This window comes from Mobula birostris, chromosome 12 (genome assembly GCF_030028105.1).
Source record: "Mobula birostris isolate sMobBir1 chromosome 12, sMobBir1.hap1, whole genome shotgun sequence".
Classification (NCBI taxonomy): domain Eukaryota; kingdom Metazoa; phylum Chordata; class Chondrichthyes; order Myliobatiformes; family Myliobatidae; genus Mobula; species Mobula birostris.
This window is the reverse complement of record NC_092381.1, coordinates 40,813,906-40,828,315: the sequence shown is the minus strand read 5'-3', so window position 1 is coordinate 40,828,315 and position 14,410 is coordinate 40,813,906. Positions and strand designations below refer to the sequence as shown.

The 14,410-nt window shown below is 40.1% G+C and overlaps 1 protein-coding gene across 1 annotated transcript in view; it reads right to left on the bottom strand.

Moving 5' to 3' along the window:
• The window catches only part of zte38 (zebrafish testis-expressed 38), a 30,758-nt gene extending 18,486 nt beyond the window's left edge, over nucleotides 1–12,272 (bottom strand). The window contains exons 1-4 of the mRNA XM_072274646.1: nucleotides 12,165–12,272; nucleotides 6,030–6,093; nucleotides 3,873–3,909; nucleotides 3,618–3,638 (exon numbers count right to left, since the gene is read on the bottom strand). Coding sequence (XP_072130747.1) covers nucleotides 3,618–3,638; nucleotides 3,873–3,909; nucleotides 6,030–6,093; nucleotides 12,165–12,246 — 204 coding nt within the window. The 5' untranslated portion in view covers nucleotides 12,247–12,272. The remainder of the gene's footprint in view (nucleotides 1–3,617; nucleotides 3,639–3,872; nucleotides 3,910–6,029; nucleotides 6,094–12,164) is intronic.
• Between the last annotated feature and the right edge of the window lie 2,138 nt (nucleotides 12,273–14,410).

Here is a 14,410-nt window from a genome sequence, read left to right as displayed (position 1 = left end):
CAGCTGGAATATTGTGTGTACTTAAGTTGCCGCACTATGTGATGCACTGGAGAGCATGCTGAAAAGATTTGCCAGGAAGTTGTTTGGGATGGTTCAGTTAAAAAGAAAAAGTGGCTGGGTTTATTTCCTTTGGAGCAAAGGCTGTTTGTGGAGAACCTGATAGAGATATACAGAATTATGGCAGGCATGGATAGGGTAGGTAGTAAGAAACTTTTTTTTCCTTATTCCTCAAAACATTTAAAAAATACCTGGATGAGTATTTGAATTGTGAAAGCATAGTACGATGTGGGCCAAATACTGCCAAGTGAGAGTGCTATAAATTAGCACTAGATATTCAACATATGCATGAGCTACAGGACCTGTTTGTGTTCTGTATGATTCATAACTATTGGAAACTTAATGTGGTGTAATTTCTCATGCTATGGAATCTGCTCATAATTCTTGTGTGCAATTAAGACAAACATTATGTTGATCTTTATTGCAAGAGGATTTGAGTACAGGGGTAGAGACATCTCGCTCCTGAAATTCTGGTGAAATAGATCAAGAATATTTTGTACAGGACTAGTCCCCCTATCCAAGGAAAAATATACTTGCAATAGAGGAAGTACAAGGATTCACCAGATTGATTTCTGGGGAAGGGATTTATCACACGAGGACAGGTTAAGTGGACCTGGCCTGCACTGTATTGTCACAAATTAAGGAGAACATCTGATATTCTTGTAGAATCTGAAGGATGGCTGCAAAATTGACATTGCATCAGGATGGAGTGTCAAGAGCCAGGAGTTAATGTTTCAGGACAGAGATAAGTAGCAGTTTCTTCTCCTAGAGTGTAATGAACCTTTGGAAATCACAGAGTATTTTCAGTACTGAGATCAATTGATTTCTAGATATAAAGGAATCAAGAGATATGGAGTTGGTGCAAGAAAGGGCATTGAAGTAAAAGTCACAATTTTATTGAATAGTGGAGCAAGGATGAGGGAATTAAATGTCCTACTTCTGCTTCCATTTCTTACATTCTTAAGGTTATATCTGGTGCATGATCAATGAGCCCATTCACTTCATAGTATCTTTACAAATGTTAATAGGAAATATTAAAAAGTCATATGATTTAAATTTAATATTTTTGCAATTATATTTTAATTAAGTTTTTTTTGGTAATTTCATTTTTTCTTCTTCAAAGGAACTAACTTTGATTTTCAAAAGTTTCTGAATGTTCCTGAAGTTCAGGGAAATACATATATATTTCATATTTATCACTTTTATAGATAACAAAGCTAGAAGCATGTTTGGTTTTTGCAAAAGGCTTTTTTCAGTGGATTCACATTAAAGCCTTTACTCAATTGCTCAAATGATTTGGTCATAATATCCGTGGTCCTGGTTCCATGCAGGATCTTGCCGATTTGGTCTAGAATATTCTCAGCCAGCCAACTCTGTTTTCTAGATCCATACGAGGTAGATTCTAAACTGTGGAGATTCTGAAAAGAGTGTGGGTGATGGAGCCTACTCAATAAAATCAAATCTGCTAACTCTGACAATACACTCAAAAGAAAGGTGATTTTGGATTTTTCCTGTTGGTGATTTTAATATATTTTCTGCATACTTTCAGTTTTGCCCCACCTAGTACGCAGCAGATGTAAGAACATATACATGGTTGGGATGTGTATAGTGGGAACAGGATGCGATATGGATGGGAGCACAAGATAATTAAGAGGTACAGTATGGTCTAGAATGTTCCAAGAGTGAGAACTTTGGTCAAGGTATATGGGTGTTGGAAAAGTATGGGAGGGGGAATACAGTAGAGCAATTGGTGGTGACAAGAGTTTGGGGGCAGCAAGAAGAACTGAGGAGATTTACAGGATAGCTTCCTGGGCTGAAGAAACATATTTGTTTTTGTGGTCTACAAGTAGTATAAGTTTTTGCTCAAAATGTCCAGAGAAGCCCAACTCTGCAGATTAAGGTTCAAGGAAAGCCTATTTAAAGGGAGGTATGCAGCCACTTGACAAGTTTTCAATTATTATACTATCTCCTCACAACAAACTGAATGGCTGTGAATTTGAAGTATGTTAAGCTTAGTTTTGAAATGTTAACATCCCACATAACCGAAACCCTTTTTTTTTCTGGTGGTGGTGGGGTGGTAGTTGAGTGAGGAGGTTAAAGTTACATTCAGTACTTCATGGATAATCTCTAGTTTAGCTTTGTTTTTGAACAAACAGCTTTCTTATGCAGACCACCATGGTCACAGCCCCACTTGGAAGTTAAAGATCTCATTTGGTGTGAAGTATGATCTTCATGTTGTTCTTGTGTATGCTGCTTATATGATGCTACATGCCCATGATGCTGCTGCAAGTAGGTTTTTCATTCCACCCATATATACAAGTACTTGTACATATGACAATAAACTTGACCTTGAATTGGTACTGAGAAAGGCCTCCATGGTCTTGGTTTACATGTTGTGGGAGATAGGTGTGGTGGGATTATTACCCATGGCTGTCAGTAGGGATTAGTCTCCACTGGAAGTGCTTTCAATAGAAGTGAGAGAGAGAAATTAGCATGCTCAATTTCATTTCACACATTAAGAATGACTACGTAGGTAACAAAACAAGAAATCAATATCTTCAAGGGGAAGGTGTATATAGAGAAAGTAAAAAAAAAGACTTTATACAAAACCTGAAAAACTAATCTAAATTGCAATGGATCACCCTTTCTCAAAAGATGGGAACATGAATATGAAGTTACAATCAGATCGGCCTGATCTTATTAAAAGGTTAAACATGCCAAGTGGCCGAGTCCTAATTCATGTATTAGTGGGTTTATGCAGAGCAGTTTTGAGAGGAAAACATTGGTCATACACAATGCCACAATGGAATAAATATTCTGAAAGTGGACTATTTGTTCTTACATATGGACTATTTGTCTGAAGCAAGTACTTTTTTTGTTTAAAAACCTTCACTCCATTTAAAATTTTGCACTATTGTGAATAAAAGCCTAACATTTCTGGTTAAAAAATGATAGCTTATCACATTCATAAAGAAATTAAAAGCTTGCATGCATATAAAATTTCTCATTGGTTTCAAAGCACATTATAGCTAATGTTTTTTATTTTTAATTAGCATATTTTTCTTTTGTAGGGAAATGCAGCAGCAAGTTTGAGCATGGGATAATCAGGCACGATCTTACATAAATATACTGTATATGAGGGAACCAGAATGTACTCAACACCCAATGATTTATCTAAGCTGTAGGTGTTGGCTAAAATAACAGAACTGCACTTTTGAAAAAATATCATTGGAATTTTAAGTCCATTTGAGAGGAGAGATGAGGGTTTTGGTCACCAACTCGGATGAAAGATTTATTAATGTTTTGAAAGTTTAAGCTATCTTTAGTTTTTACAATAATTAGCAATCCTCCTATACATTTTCAACCATTTCGATTCATACTTCATTTACAAAATGTTCATTTTCATGATTGTGGCCTTTTGAAGAATTACAAGAGTATAATATCTTTATTGTAAGCTCAATAATCTGTCATGAAATCACACATCTATGAAATCATAAATTCCTGACTTCAAAAATCTTGCATCCAAAAATAAATATGTAAATTTTTAAAAATGTACTTACTCCAAGAATAATTGTTCGTAGCTATTGATATAAAAAGGACACAGTTTGTAAATAATACAAGACAGCATACTTAATGTGCAAGGAAATACAAGGATTTAAAATTATCTTTTACGATCTGAAGTACATATAAAAATGTATATATCTTTATCATAGCTTTATTCTCCAAAACCAAAACATTAATTGGAATACACAAGCTTGTAAAGTATAATTAAGAACATTAGAAGATAATCTTTTATTTGACACAAATGGACTTACAAATCTTTTCTCCAAAGCATCAAAACAGCCCAGCATCCTGGAAAATAGAACATTGAAAGATCTGTATACAGCATAGTGGGTGAGGAAATTAATAAGATAAGAATATATCAGGTCAATGTTCCACAAATACAGAAAGTTTGCTTGCCAGTTGTTTCAATAAATACATTTAAATCTTTTTTAAAATTAAAATTACTGAATCTGTTTAAGTGCCTTAAAGTACTCATAATTAATTAAAAACAAAGAAAAATAATCAAACCACTTACTTGCAGTTAACTTTTTAATTAAAAGTTCACTAAACATCTAGCACAAAACTAATTGCCAGATCCAAAGTACATCCACACCTTCAGATCAGGGTGTTTATAGAAACCATACAAAAACTACAGCACAGAAACAGGCCTTTTGGCCCTTCTTGGCTGTGCCAAACCATTTTCTGCCTAGTCCCACTGACCTGCACACGGACCATATCCCTCCATACACCTCCCATCCATGTATCTGTCCAATTTATTCTTAAATGTTAAAAAAGAACCCACATTTACCACCTCATCTGGCAGCTTATTCCATACTCCCACCACTCTCTGAGTGAAGAAGACCCCCCCTAATGTTCCCTTTAAACTTTTCCCCCCTCACCCTTAACCCATGTCCTCTGGTTTTTTTTCTCCCCTTGCCTCAGTGGAAAAAGCCTGCTTGCATTCACTCTGTCTATACCCATCATAATTTTATATACCTCTATCAAATCTCCCCTCATTCTTCTACGCTCCAGGGAATAAAGTCCTAACCTATTCAACCTTCCTCTGTAACTGAGCTTCTCAAGTCCCGGCAACATCCTTGTAAACCTTCTCCGTACTCTTTCAACCTTATTTATATCCTTCCTGTAATTTGGTGACCAAAACTGAACTCCAGATTCGGCCTCACCAATGCCTTATACAACCTCATCATAACATTCCAGCTCTTATACTCAATACTTTGATTAATAAAGACCAATGTACCAAAAGCTCTCTTTACGACCCTATCTACCTGTGACACCACTTTTAGGGAATTTTGTATCTGTATTCCCAGATCCCTCTGTTCTACTGCACTCCTCAGTGCCTTACCATTAACCCTGTATGTTCTACCTTGGTTTGTCCTTCCAAAGTGCAACACCTCACACTTGTCTGTATTAAATGCCATCTGCCATTTTTCAGCCCATTTTTCCAGCTGGTCCAAGTCCCTCTGCAGGCTCTGAAAACCTTCCTCACTGTCTACTACACCTCCAATCTTTGTATCATCAGCACATTTACTGATCCAATTTACCACATTATCATCCAGATCATTGATATAGATGACAAATAACAATGGACCCAGCACTGATCCCTGTGGCACACCACTAGTCACAGGCCTCCACTCGGAGAAGCAATTCTCTACTACCACTCTTTGGCTTCTACCATCGAGCCAATGTCTAATCCAATTTACCACTTCTCCATGTATACCAAGCAACTGAATTTTCCTAACTAACTTCCCATGCGGGACCTTGTCAAAGGCCTTACTGAAGTCCATGTAGACAATATCCACTGCCTTCCCTTCATCCACTTTCCTGGTAACCTTGTCGAAAAACTCCAATAGATTGGTCAAACATGACCTACCACGCACAAAGCCATGTTGACTCTCCCTAATAAGTCCCTGTCTATCCAAATGCTTGTAGATTCTGTCTCTTAGTACTCCCTCCAATAACTTACCTACTACCGACGTTAAACTTACCAGCCTATAATTTCCTGGGTTACTTTTCGATCCTTTTTTATGTTACAGTCCTGAACAATGCTGAGACTAATGGTAAAATGGGAAGTTAGGTACTTCCCCTTATTAGGTAGGTACTCAGGCTTATTTCCAACTTCCATATTACAACATGCAGATACGAAAGTAAGAGATGAGCCAAACCATTAGGAGGATGTCATCAGTGTAGCTACTTTGCACTTGAACCACCAACACAAGATAACTACATTTACACCCAGAAACATGATATACATGAGATACTCCACAATGCATTTCCTGTAGATACTATGCTGGTTTAATTTGAAAAACTTGCAGTGAAAGGTTCTGTCCCCTTAACATTTTATATAGACTTTGTTTTATGAACATCATCACTCTGCTTGCAGTACAATTACTCAAAAATGTCATACTTACCATTTTATTACTTTGCTTGCTCCAGGAAACCTACTGTCCTCACGCAATATTTTTACACACATGCCTGAAAAATTATGGTTACATTTATCATCACTTTAAAGTTTTAAGAAAATGCTAACAACATTATGAAACAGAAAAATTATGACTTTTTTTAACATGCTGGCATTGGAATAATTTCAAAAATAAATCTCTGTAATTCACATTCACAATAGCCAATTGTTCACAATGTCAAAATAAATTAATTGCAAATCCTAGAAATGTTAAACCTACTAATTCAAAGATTCAAAGTATATTTATTAACAAAGTATGTATGCAGTATACAACCCTGAGATTAATCTTCCCCACCAACATTAAAATTGCATGCTGGTCACATAAGGATCAAACACTTGAGCTGTGAGGTTCACAGAACAGCTTGGTAGTTTCAATAGTTTGGCTTTTGTTTCATGCTCTCAGTGACCCACGTTTAGCTCAGCAGCTACAATCCTCACTCGAAGGTTTTAAAAGGCACACTACGTAAGCAGACCTTTCCCAGTCCATAAATATTGCTACTTACTGAATGGATATAACAATGATGGGTGAAGAGAGAGAAAAGTGTTTAGTGGACCTGGAGAAATTGGTGATCAACAGTCCCTGTAGAGGATTTGTCCTTGTGCACAGAAACCAAGGACTGCAGCCCAACATTTTTGGAAAGAAGCAGCTGTGAAAAATAATACTGCATTTGTTCTGTCAATATCTGCCTGTATTTTGGGGATTCAGCAATGTAGATGAATTCTGTGCCTACTTTGGCTAGTCTGGGAACTGGAGTCTAGATGAGGTATCCTTTGTTGAGCAACACACATCAAAGTTGCTGGTGAACGCAGCAGGCCAGGCAGCATCTGTAGGAAGAGGTGCAGTCGACGTTTCAGGCCGAGACCCTTCGTCAGGACTAACTGAAGGAAGAGTGAGTAAGGGATTTGAAAGTTGGAGGGGGAAGGGGAGACCCAAATTGATAGGAGAAGACAGGAGGGGGAGGGATGGAGCCAAGAGCTGGATAGGTGATTGGCAAAAGGGGATACGAGAGGATCATGGGACAGGAGGTCCAGGAAGAAAGACAAGGGGGCGGGACCCAGAGGATGGGCAAGAGGTATATTCAGAGGGACAGAGGGAGAAAAAGGAGAGTGAGAGAAAGAATGTGTGCATAAAAATAAGTAACAGATGGGGTACGAGGGGGAGGTGGGGCCTAGTGGAAGTTAGAGAAGTCGATGTTCATGCCATCAGGTTGGAGGCTACCCAGACGGAATATAAGGTGTTGTTCCTCCAACCTGAGTATGGCTTCATCTTTACAGTAGAGGAGGCCGTGGATAGACATGTCAGAATGGGAATAGGATGTGGAATTAAAATGTGTGGCCACTGGGAGATCCTGCTTTCTCTGGCGGACAGAGCGTAGACGTTCAGCAAAGCGGTCTCCCAGTCTGCGTCGGGTCTCGCCAATATATAAAAGGCCACATCGGGAGCACTGGATGCAGTATATCACCCCAGTCGACTCACAGGTGAAGTGTTGCCTCACCTGGAAGGACTGTTTGGGGCCCTGAATGGTGGAAAGGGAGGAAGTGTAAGGGCATGTGTAGCACTTGTTCCGCTTACACGGATAAGTGCCAGGAGGGAGATCAGTGGGGAGGGATGGGGGGGACGAATGGACAAGGGAGTTGTGTAGGGAGCGATCCCTGTGGAATGCAGGGGGGGGGGGGAGGGAAAGATGTGCTTAGTGGTGGGATCCCGTTGGAGGTGGCGGAAGTTACGGAGAATAATATGTTGGACCCGGAAGCTGGTGGGGTGGTGAGGACCAGGGGAACCCTATTCCTAGTGGGGTGGCGGGAGGATGGAGTGAGAGCAGATGTACGTGAAATGGGGGAGATGCGTTTAAGAGCAGAGTTGATAGTGAAGGAAGGAATGGACCCTGTGGAACACCACTGGTAATCGGCAGCCAGCCAGAATAGGATCCCTTTATTCCCACACTCCGTTTCCTGCCAATTAGCCAATGCCCTATCCACGTATGTAACTTTCCCATAATTTAATGGGCTCTTATCTTGTTAAGCAGCCTCATGTGTGGCACCTTGTCAAAGGCCTTCTGAAAATCCAAATATACAACATCCACTGCATCTCCCTTGTCTTTCCTCAAAAAATTGTAATAGGTTTGTCAGGCAGGATTTTCCTTTAAGGAAACCATGCTGAGTTCTGCCCATCTTGTCATATGCCTCCAAGTATTCCGTAATCTCATCCTTGACAATCGACTCCAACAACTTCCCAACCACTGATGTCAAGCTAACAGGTCTATAATTTCCTTTTTGCTTCCTTGCCCCCTTCTTAAATAGTGGAGTGACATTTGCAATCTTCCAATCCTCCGGAACCATGCCAGAACCTATCGACTTTTGAAAGTAGTCATAGTCATAGTCATACTTTATTGATCCCGGGGGAAATTGGTTTTTATTACAGTTGCACCATAAATAACTAAATAGTAATATAAGCATAAATAATTAAATAGTAATATGTAAATTATGCCCGGAAATAAGTCCAGGACCAGCCTATTGGCTCAGTGTGTCTGACCCTCCAAGGGAGGAGTTATAAAGTTTGATGGCCACAGGCAGGAATGACTTCCTATGACGCACTGTGTTGCATCTCGGTGGAATGAGTCTCTGGCTGAATGTATTCCTGTGCCCAACCAGTATATTATGTAGTGGATGGGAGACATTGTCCAAGATGGCATGCAACTTGGACAACATCCTCTTTTCACACACCACCGTTAGAGAGTCCAGTTCCATCCCCACAACATCACTGGCCTTACGATTGAGTTTGTTGATTCTGTTGGTGTCTACTACCCTCAGCTTGCTGCCCCAGCACACAACAGCAAACATGATAGCACTGGCCACCACAGACTCGTAGAACATCCTCAGCATCGTCCGGCAGATGTTAAAGGACCTCAGTCTTCTCAGGAAATAGAGACGGCTCTGACCCTTCTTGCAGACAGCCTCAGTGTTCTTTGACCAGTCCAGTTTATTGTCAATTCGTATCCCAGGTATTTGTAATCCTCCACCATGTCCACACTGACCCCCTGGATGGAAACAGGGGTCACCGGTGCCTTAGCTCTCCCCAGGTCTACCACCAGCTCCTTATTCTTTTTCACATTAAGCTGCAGATAATTCTGCTCACACCATGTGACAAAGTTTCCTACCGTAGCCCTGTACTCAGCCTCATCGCCCTTGCTGATGCATCCAACTATGGCAGAGTCATCCAAAAACTTCTGAAGATGACAAGACTCCGTGCAGTAGTTGAAGTCCGAGGTGTAAATGGTGAAGAGAAAGGGAGACAAGGCAGTCCCCTGTGGAGCCCCAGTGCTGCTGATCACTCTGTCGGACACACAGTGTTGCAAGCACACGTACTGTGGTCTGCCAGTCAGGTAATCAAGAATCCATGACACCAGGAAAGCATCCACCTGCATCGCTGTCAGCTTCTCCCCCAGCAGAGCAGGGTGGATGGTGTTGAACGCACTGGAGAAGTCAAAGAACATGACCCTCACAGTGCTCGCTCATTTCTAACGCCTCCGTAATCTCCACAGCTAGTTCCTTCAAAACACGAGGGTGCATTCCATCTGGTCCGGGAGATTTATCTACCCTTAGACTATTCAGTTTCTTGAGTACTTTCTCTGTCATGATTGTGACTGCACACACTTCTCTTCCCTGACACCCTTGAGTGTCCACTATACTGCTGATGTCTTCCTCAGTGAAGACTGATGCAAAATACTCGTTTAGTTCCTCCGCCATCCCCTTATCTCCCATTACAATTTCTCCAGCATCATTTTTTATCGGTCTTCTATCTACTCTCACCTGTCTTTTACTCTTTATATACTTGAAAAAGCTTTTAGTATCCTCTTTGATATTATTTGCTAGCTTCCTTTCATAGTTCATCTTTTCCCTCTTAATGACCTTCTTAGTTTCCTTTTGTAAGCTTTTAAAAACTTCCCAATCCTCTGTCTTCCCACTAATTTTTGCTTCCTTGTTTGCTTTAACTTTGGCTTTGACTTCTCGTCAGCCACGGTTGCATCCTTTTTCCATTCGAAAATCTCTTCTTTTTTGGAATATATCTGTCTTGCACCTTCCTCACTTCTCGCATAAACTCCAGCCACTGCTGCTCTGCTGTCCTTCTCGCTAGTGTCCCTTTCCAGTTGGCTTTGGCCAGTTCCTCTCTCATGGCACTGTAATTTCCTTTACTCCACTGAAATACTGACACATCGGATTTTGGCTTCTGTTTCTCAAATTTCACAGTGAACTCAGTCATGTTATGATCACTGCCTCCTAAGGGTTTCTTCACCTCAATCTCTCTAATCACCTCTGGTTCATTACACAGTACCCAATCCAGCACAGCCGATCCCCTAGTGGGCTCAACAACAAGCTGTTCTAAAAAGCCATCTTGCAGACATTCTACAAATTCTTTCTTGAGATCCAGTGCCGACCTGATTTTCCCAATCCACTCGCATGTTAAAATCCCCCACAATTATCATAACACTGCCCTTCTGACAAGCCTTTTCTATTTCCTGTTGTAATTTGTAGTCCACATCACTGCAGCTGTTTGGAGGCCTGTATGTAACTGCCATCAGGGTCCTTTTACCCCTGCAATTTCTTAGCTCAACCCATAAAGATTCTGCACCTCCAGATCCAATGTCACTTCTTTCTAATGATTTGATATCATTTCTTACCAATAAAGCCACGCCACCCCCTCTGCCTAACTGCCTATTCTTCCGATACACTGTGTATCCTTGGACATTCAGCTCCCAGAGATATGCATCCTTTAGCCACGTCTCAGTGATGGCTACAATATCATACCTGCCAATCTGTAGCTGTACAACAAGATCATCCACCTTATTCCTTATGCTGCGTGCATTTAAGTTTAGCACCTTAAGACCAGTATTTGGTACTGTTTGCTTTGATTGCACTGCAACTCATCCCAATGGCTGCAAACTTGCCCCATCACCTGCCTGTCTTTCCTGACATCTTTACAGCTCACTATCTTAAATTTATTTCTGTTTTCCCCTTCCTCCGTTCTATCATTTCGGTTCCCATCCCCCCTGCCAAATTAGTTTAAAACCTCCCTAACAACTCTATTAAACCTTCCTGCCAGGATATTGGTCCCCTTCAGGTTCAAGTGTAACCCGTCCATTTTGAACAGGTCATACTTCCCCCAGAAGAGATCCCAATGATCCAAGAATCTGAAGCCCTGCCCCCTGCACCAGTCTCTAAGCCACACATTCATCTGCCTGATCCTGCTATTCTTGCCCTCGCTAGCACGTGGCACAGGTAGCAATCCCGAGATTACTACCCTGGAGGTCCTGCTTCTCAGCTTCCTTCCTAACTCCCGGAAATCTCTCTTCAGGAAATCCCTTTTCCTATCTACGTCATTGGTACCAGCATGTACCAAGACAACTGGCTGCTCGCCCTCTCCCTTCAGAATATTCTGGACCCAATCTGAGACATCCCGTACCCTGGCACCTGGGAGGCAACACACCATGAGGGTATCTCTATCAGGCTCATAGAATCTCCTGTCTGTTCCCCTGACTATGCTGCAAATAAAGTAGGATCCTGATCCAATAACAAACAAGAGAAAATCTGCAGATGCTGGAAATCTGAGCAACACACACAAAGTGCTGGAGGAACTCAGCAAGCCAGGCAGTATCTATGGGAAAAAGTATAATCGACATTTAGGTCCGAAACACTGACTGTACTTTTTCTCCCCCCATAGATGCTGCCTGGCCTGCTGAGTTCATCCAGCATTTTGTTTGTGTTGCAACTGATCCACTAAGGAGAGGAGGGTCTATGGGCAACTTGTGGAATTTGAACAATATATCTTTTCTAAAAAAAAATAAAGCTGCTGATAAGTTAAACTAATTCAGTGCTATAGAATTAGTTAGAAAATAAACCTCTGGTTTGCCAGCAAGAAACTATCTAATTTCTTTTTAATGTATAGGTCAGCATGTCCAATATATGTAAATATACTGTAAGTTTAGTTATTTAAAGTAAAATAAAGCAGTGACTGTATAATCATGACTAGGTTTTGGTGTGACCTCTCCAAGAAAGCTGTACTACATGTCAAAATAGATTGGTTTACCTTCCAAGTATCGAGTTCTATAGGCATCTTCCGGAAATATCCCACGTAGATATGTGATACATGATACTCCCAAAGCCATCATTCTTTTTGTGAATACAAGGGATTGGTGTTCTGTTGCTACATCATTGGGAAATATTGCAGTCCACTAGCAAGCAGTGCAGGAAAGACAATGAGAAAGTAAAGTGAACATTTTGGAATCGTAGCACATGAGAAAGTCCTCACGAACATAAGCTTCACAAATGAAATAAATCAGGCATTCATTTTCAGCTTTATATTTACTGTAATCCAGAATACATTCTCCTCATGGATATGAGAGTGGAACACCCCAAAATTAAAAGAAAACAGATTAATATCATTTTTTCTTCAAAGTAATACTTCTAAATTCCAAAGGATTGGTTGGGGAAAATGGAATACTTCATCATAATTCCAGACTGTTTATCAATATTTTGAAGATTGCCACAAAAATCCTACTAAGTACATTACCAAAAGAGATTGTAACACTCTCCACTTGCAGAAAACAAGTGTTTATGCTTTACTGAGCTCAAAAATGCTTGGTTGTCATTTGATATTGAATCAATTGTGAAATAATTTTAACAGACCAAAGCATATTTTGACCTATTGGTCTGCAGCTTTCCTAGTTTACTATTGGGGTGTACCAACTATTGTTGTAGTAGATAATTCTGTTATGTTGTTAGTTGCAAGGAATTTGCACTTAACTACACAGGGTCATTCTAAAATATCTGCCAACACAAAAAATCTATGCTCCTCTGCTGTTCACCTACATAATAAATGAATGGCAGAACTGACTGAGTTGAGGTATTCATTGAAAATTACTAAATTTTTTTTTGCTTTAATCTCCACTGTTGGTTCTGTGAGAATGTTACAGGAGAGAATCTGAGAATATATTAGTAAACTCAAGGCACTATGTCTGTGCATGAGAAACTGAACAAGCTTTAAGCTGCAGTTACAGAAAGGATATTAGGAATATGGCATAAGCCTAATCTTAATAATGATTTACTGAGGGACAGCAGTAGACCATCAGCCTCTCAATTCCATTTGCTCATTCAATGAGCTCCTATCTAAGATTATTACCTTTCTTGGTTCCATATCTTTTCATTCTTTGCCTTGCCAAAATTTACTGGTCTCCTCATTAAAATTATTCAACAGCATTCACTTTTTTTGAGTACACCTTCCACACGTCCACCATATTTTGTGTGAAGGTGTATTTCAAAACTTCTTCAATGAAAGGCTATACAAGTAAGTTTGAGGTATTCTTACAGCCAAAGCACCTACAAGGCATTGGCCAGAAAGTGACTCGTGTAGGCACATTCTGGAGGTATGTTATTGCAATTTCTTTTCAATAGAATTGTGCATTTTCTCATCAAGAACACTGTATATAGTAACATACCCAATATCTTTGCAATAATGATAAAGAAAAAGGTAACCATGTAGCAACTCAGTAGCAAGAATATACAATTAATTGCAAGTAAGAACAAAATCACAATTTACACACGTGACAAGGATAGCCAAATTGAAATGCAGTTGCTGTAAGTTTAATCATTTAGTGCATGTAAGTATCATCCAAATTAACTTTGTTGTTGATATTTTAGTCATAAGGATTTTTCACAGCACTATTTGAGTTACAGACGTCAAAATCAGTTAAATTTATTGTCATCAACAGAAGCACATGCATGCACAGATGCAATCACGAAAATTTACCCGCCGCAGCATCAAAGGCACACATCCATAAAAAAAACAAATTAAATATAAGGGTGGGTAGTTCGATCTTGAATCAGTGTGTTCCACTCTTCACACTGGGTTTCTGTGCACTTCTGGTGCATGTAAATCAAGTTTTTAATATCACCCAAATGTTCCCCCACTTTCAGCAGTCATGGTCTAGCAATTTTTAGAATTATGACAGTATGCTGCATTTTTGCAATGCTGTTTCGAGCATATCCTTCAATCATTTCCATGTTCCTTAGTAACCCCTTCCTGTGACAGTTGGGAAAATAGTGTCTGCTTCTGGAATCTACTGTTGAGTATGCAAGTAACAATGGAGCAAATTAAGTGTTGCTGGATCTTTAATGCTGGAGAAGGATCTTCTCTTGACAGAGAACATTGACATTAGTTTGCTTACACTTCCAGAGGTTTTATGGAGATGACAGTGGTGCCCTAAGGTGCTTGCTGTCATCAGATGTTCGAAGCATATTGGATAGCAGGGATTACTGCTACCTGTCATGGCATTC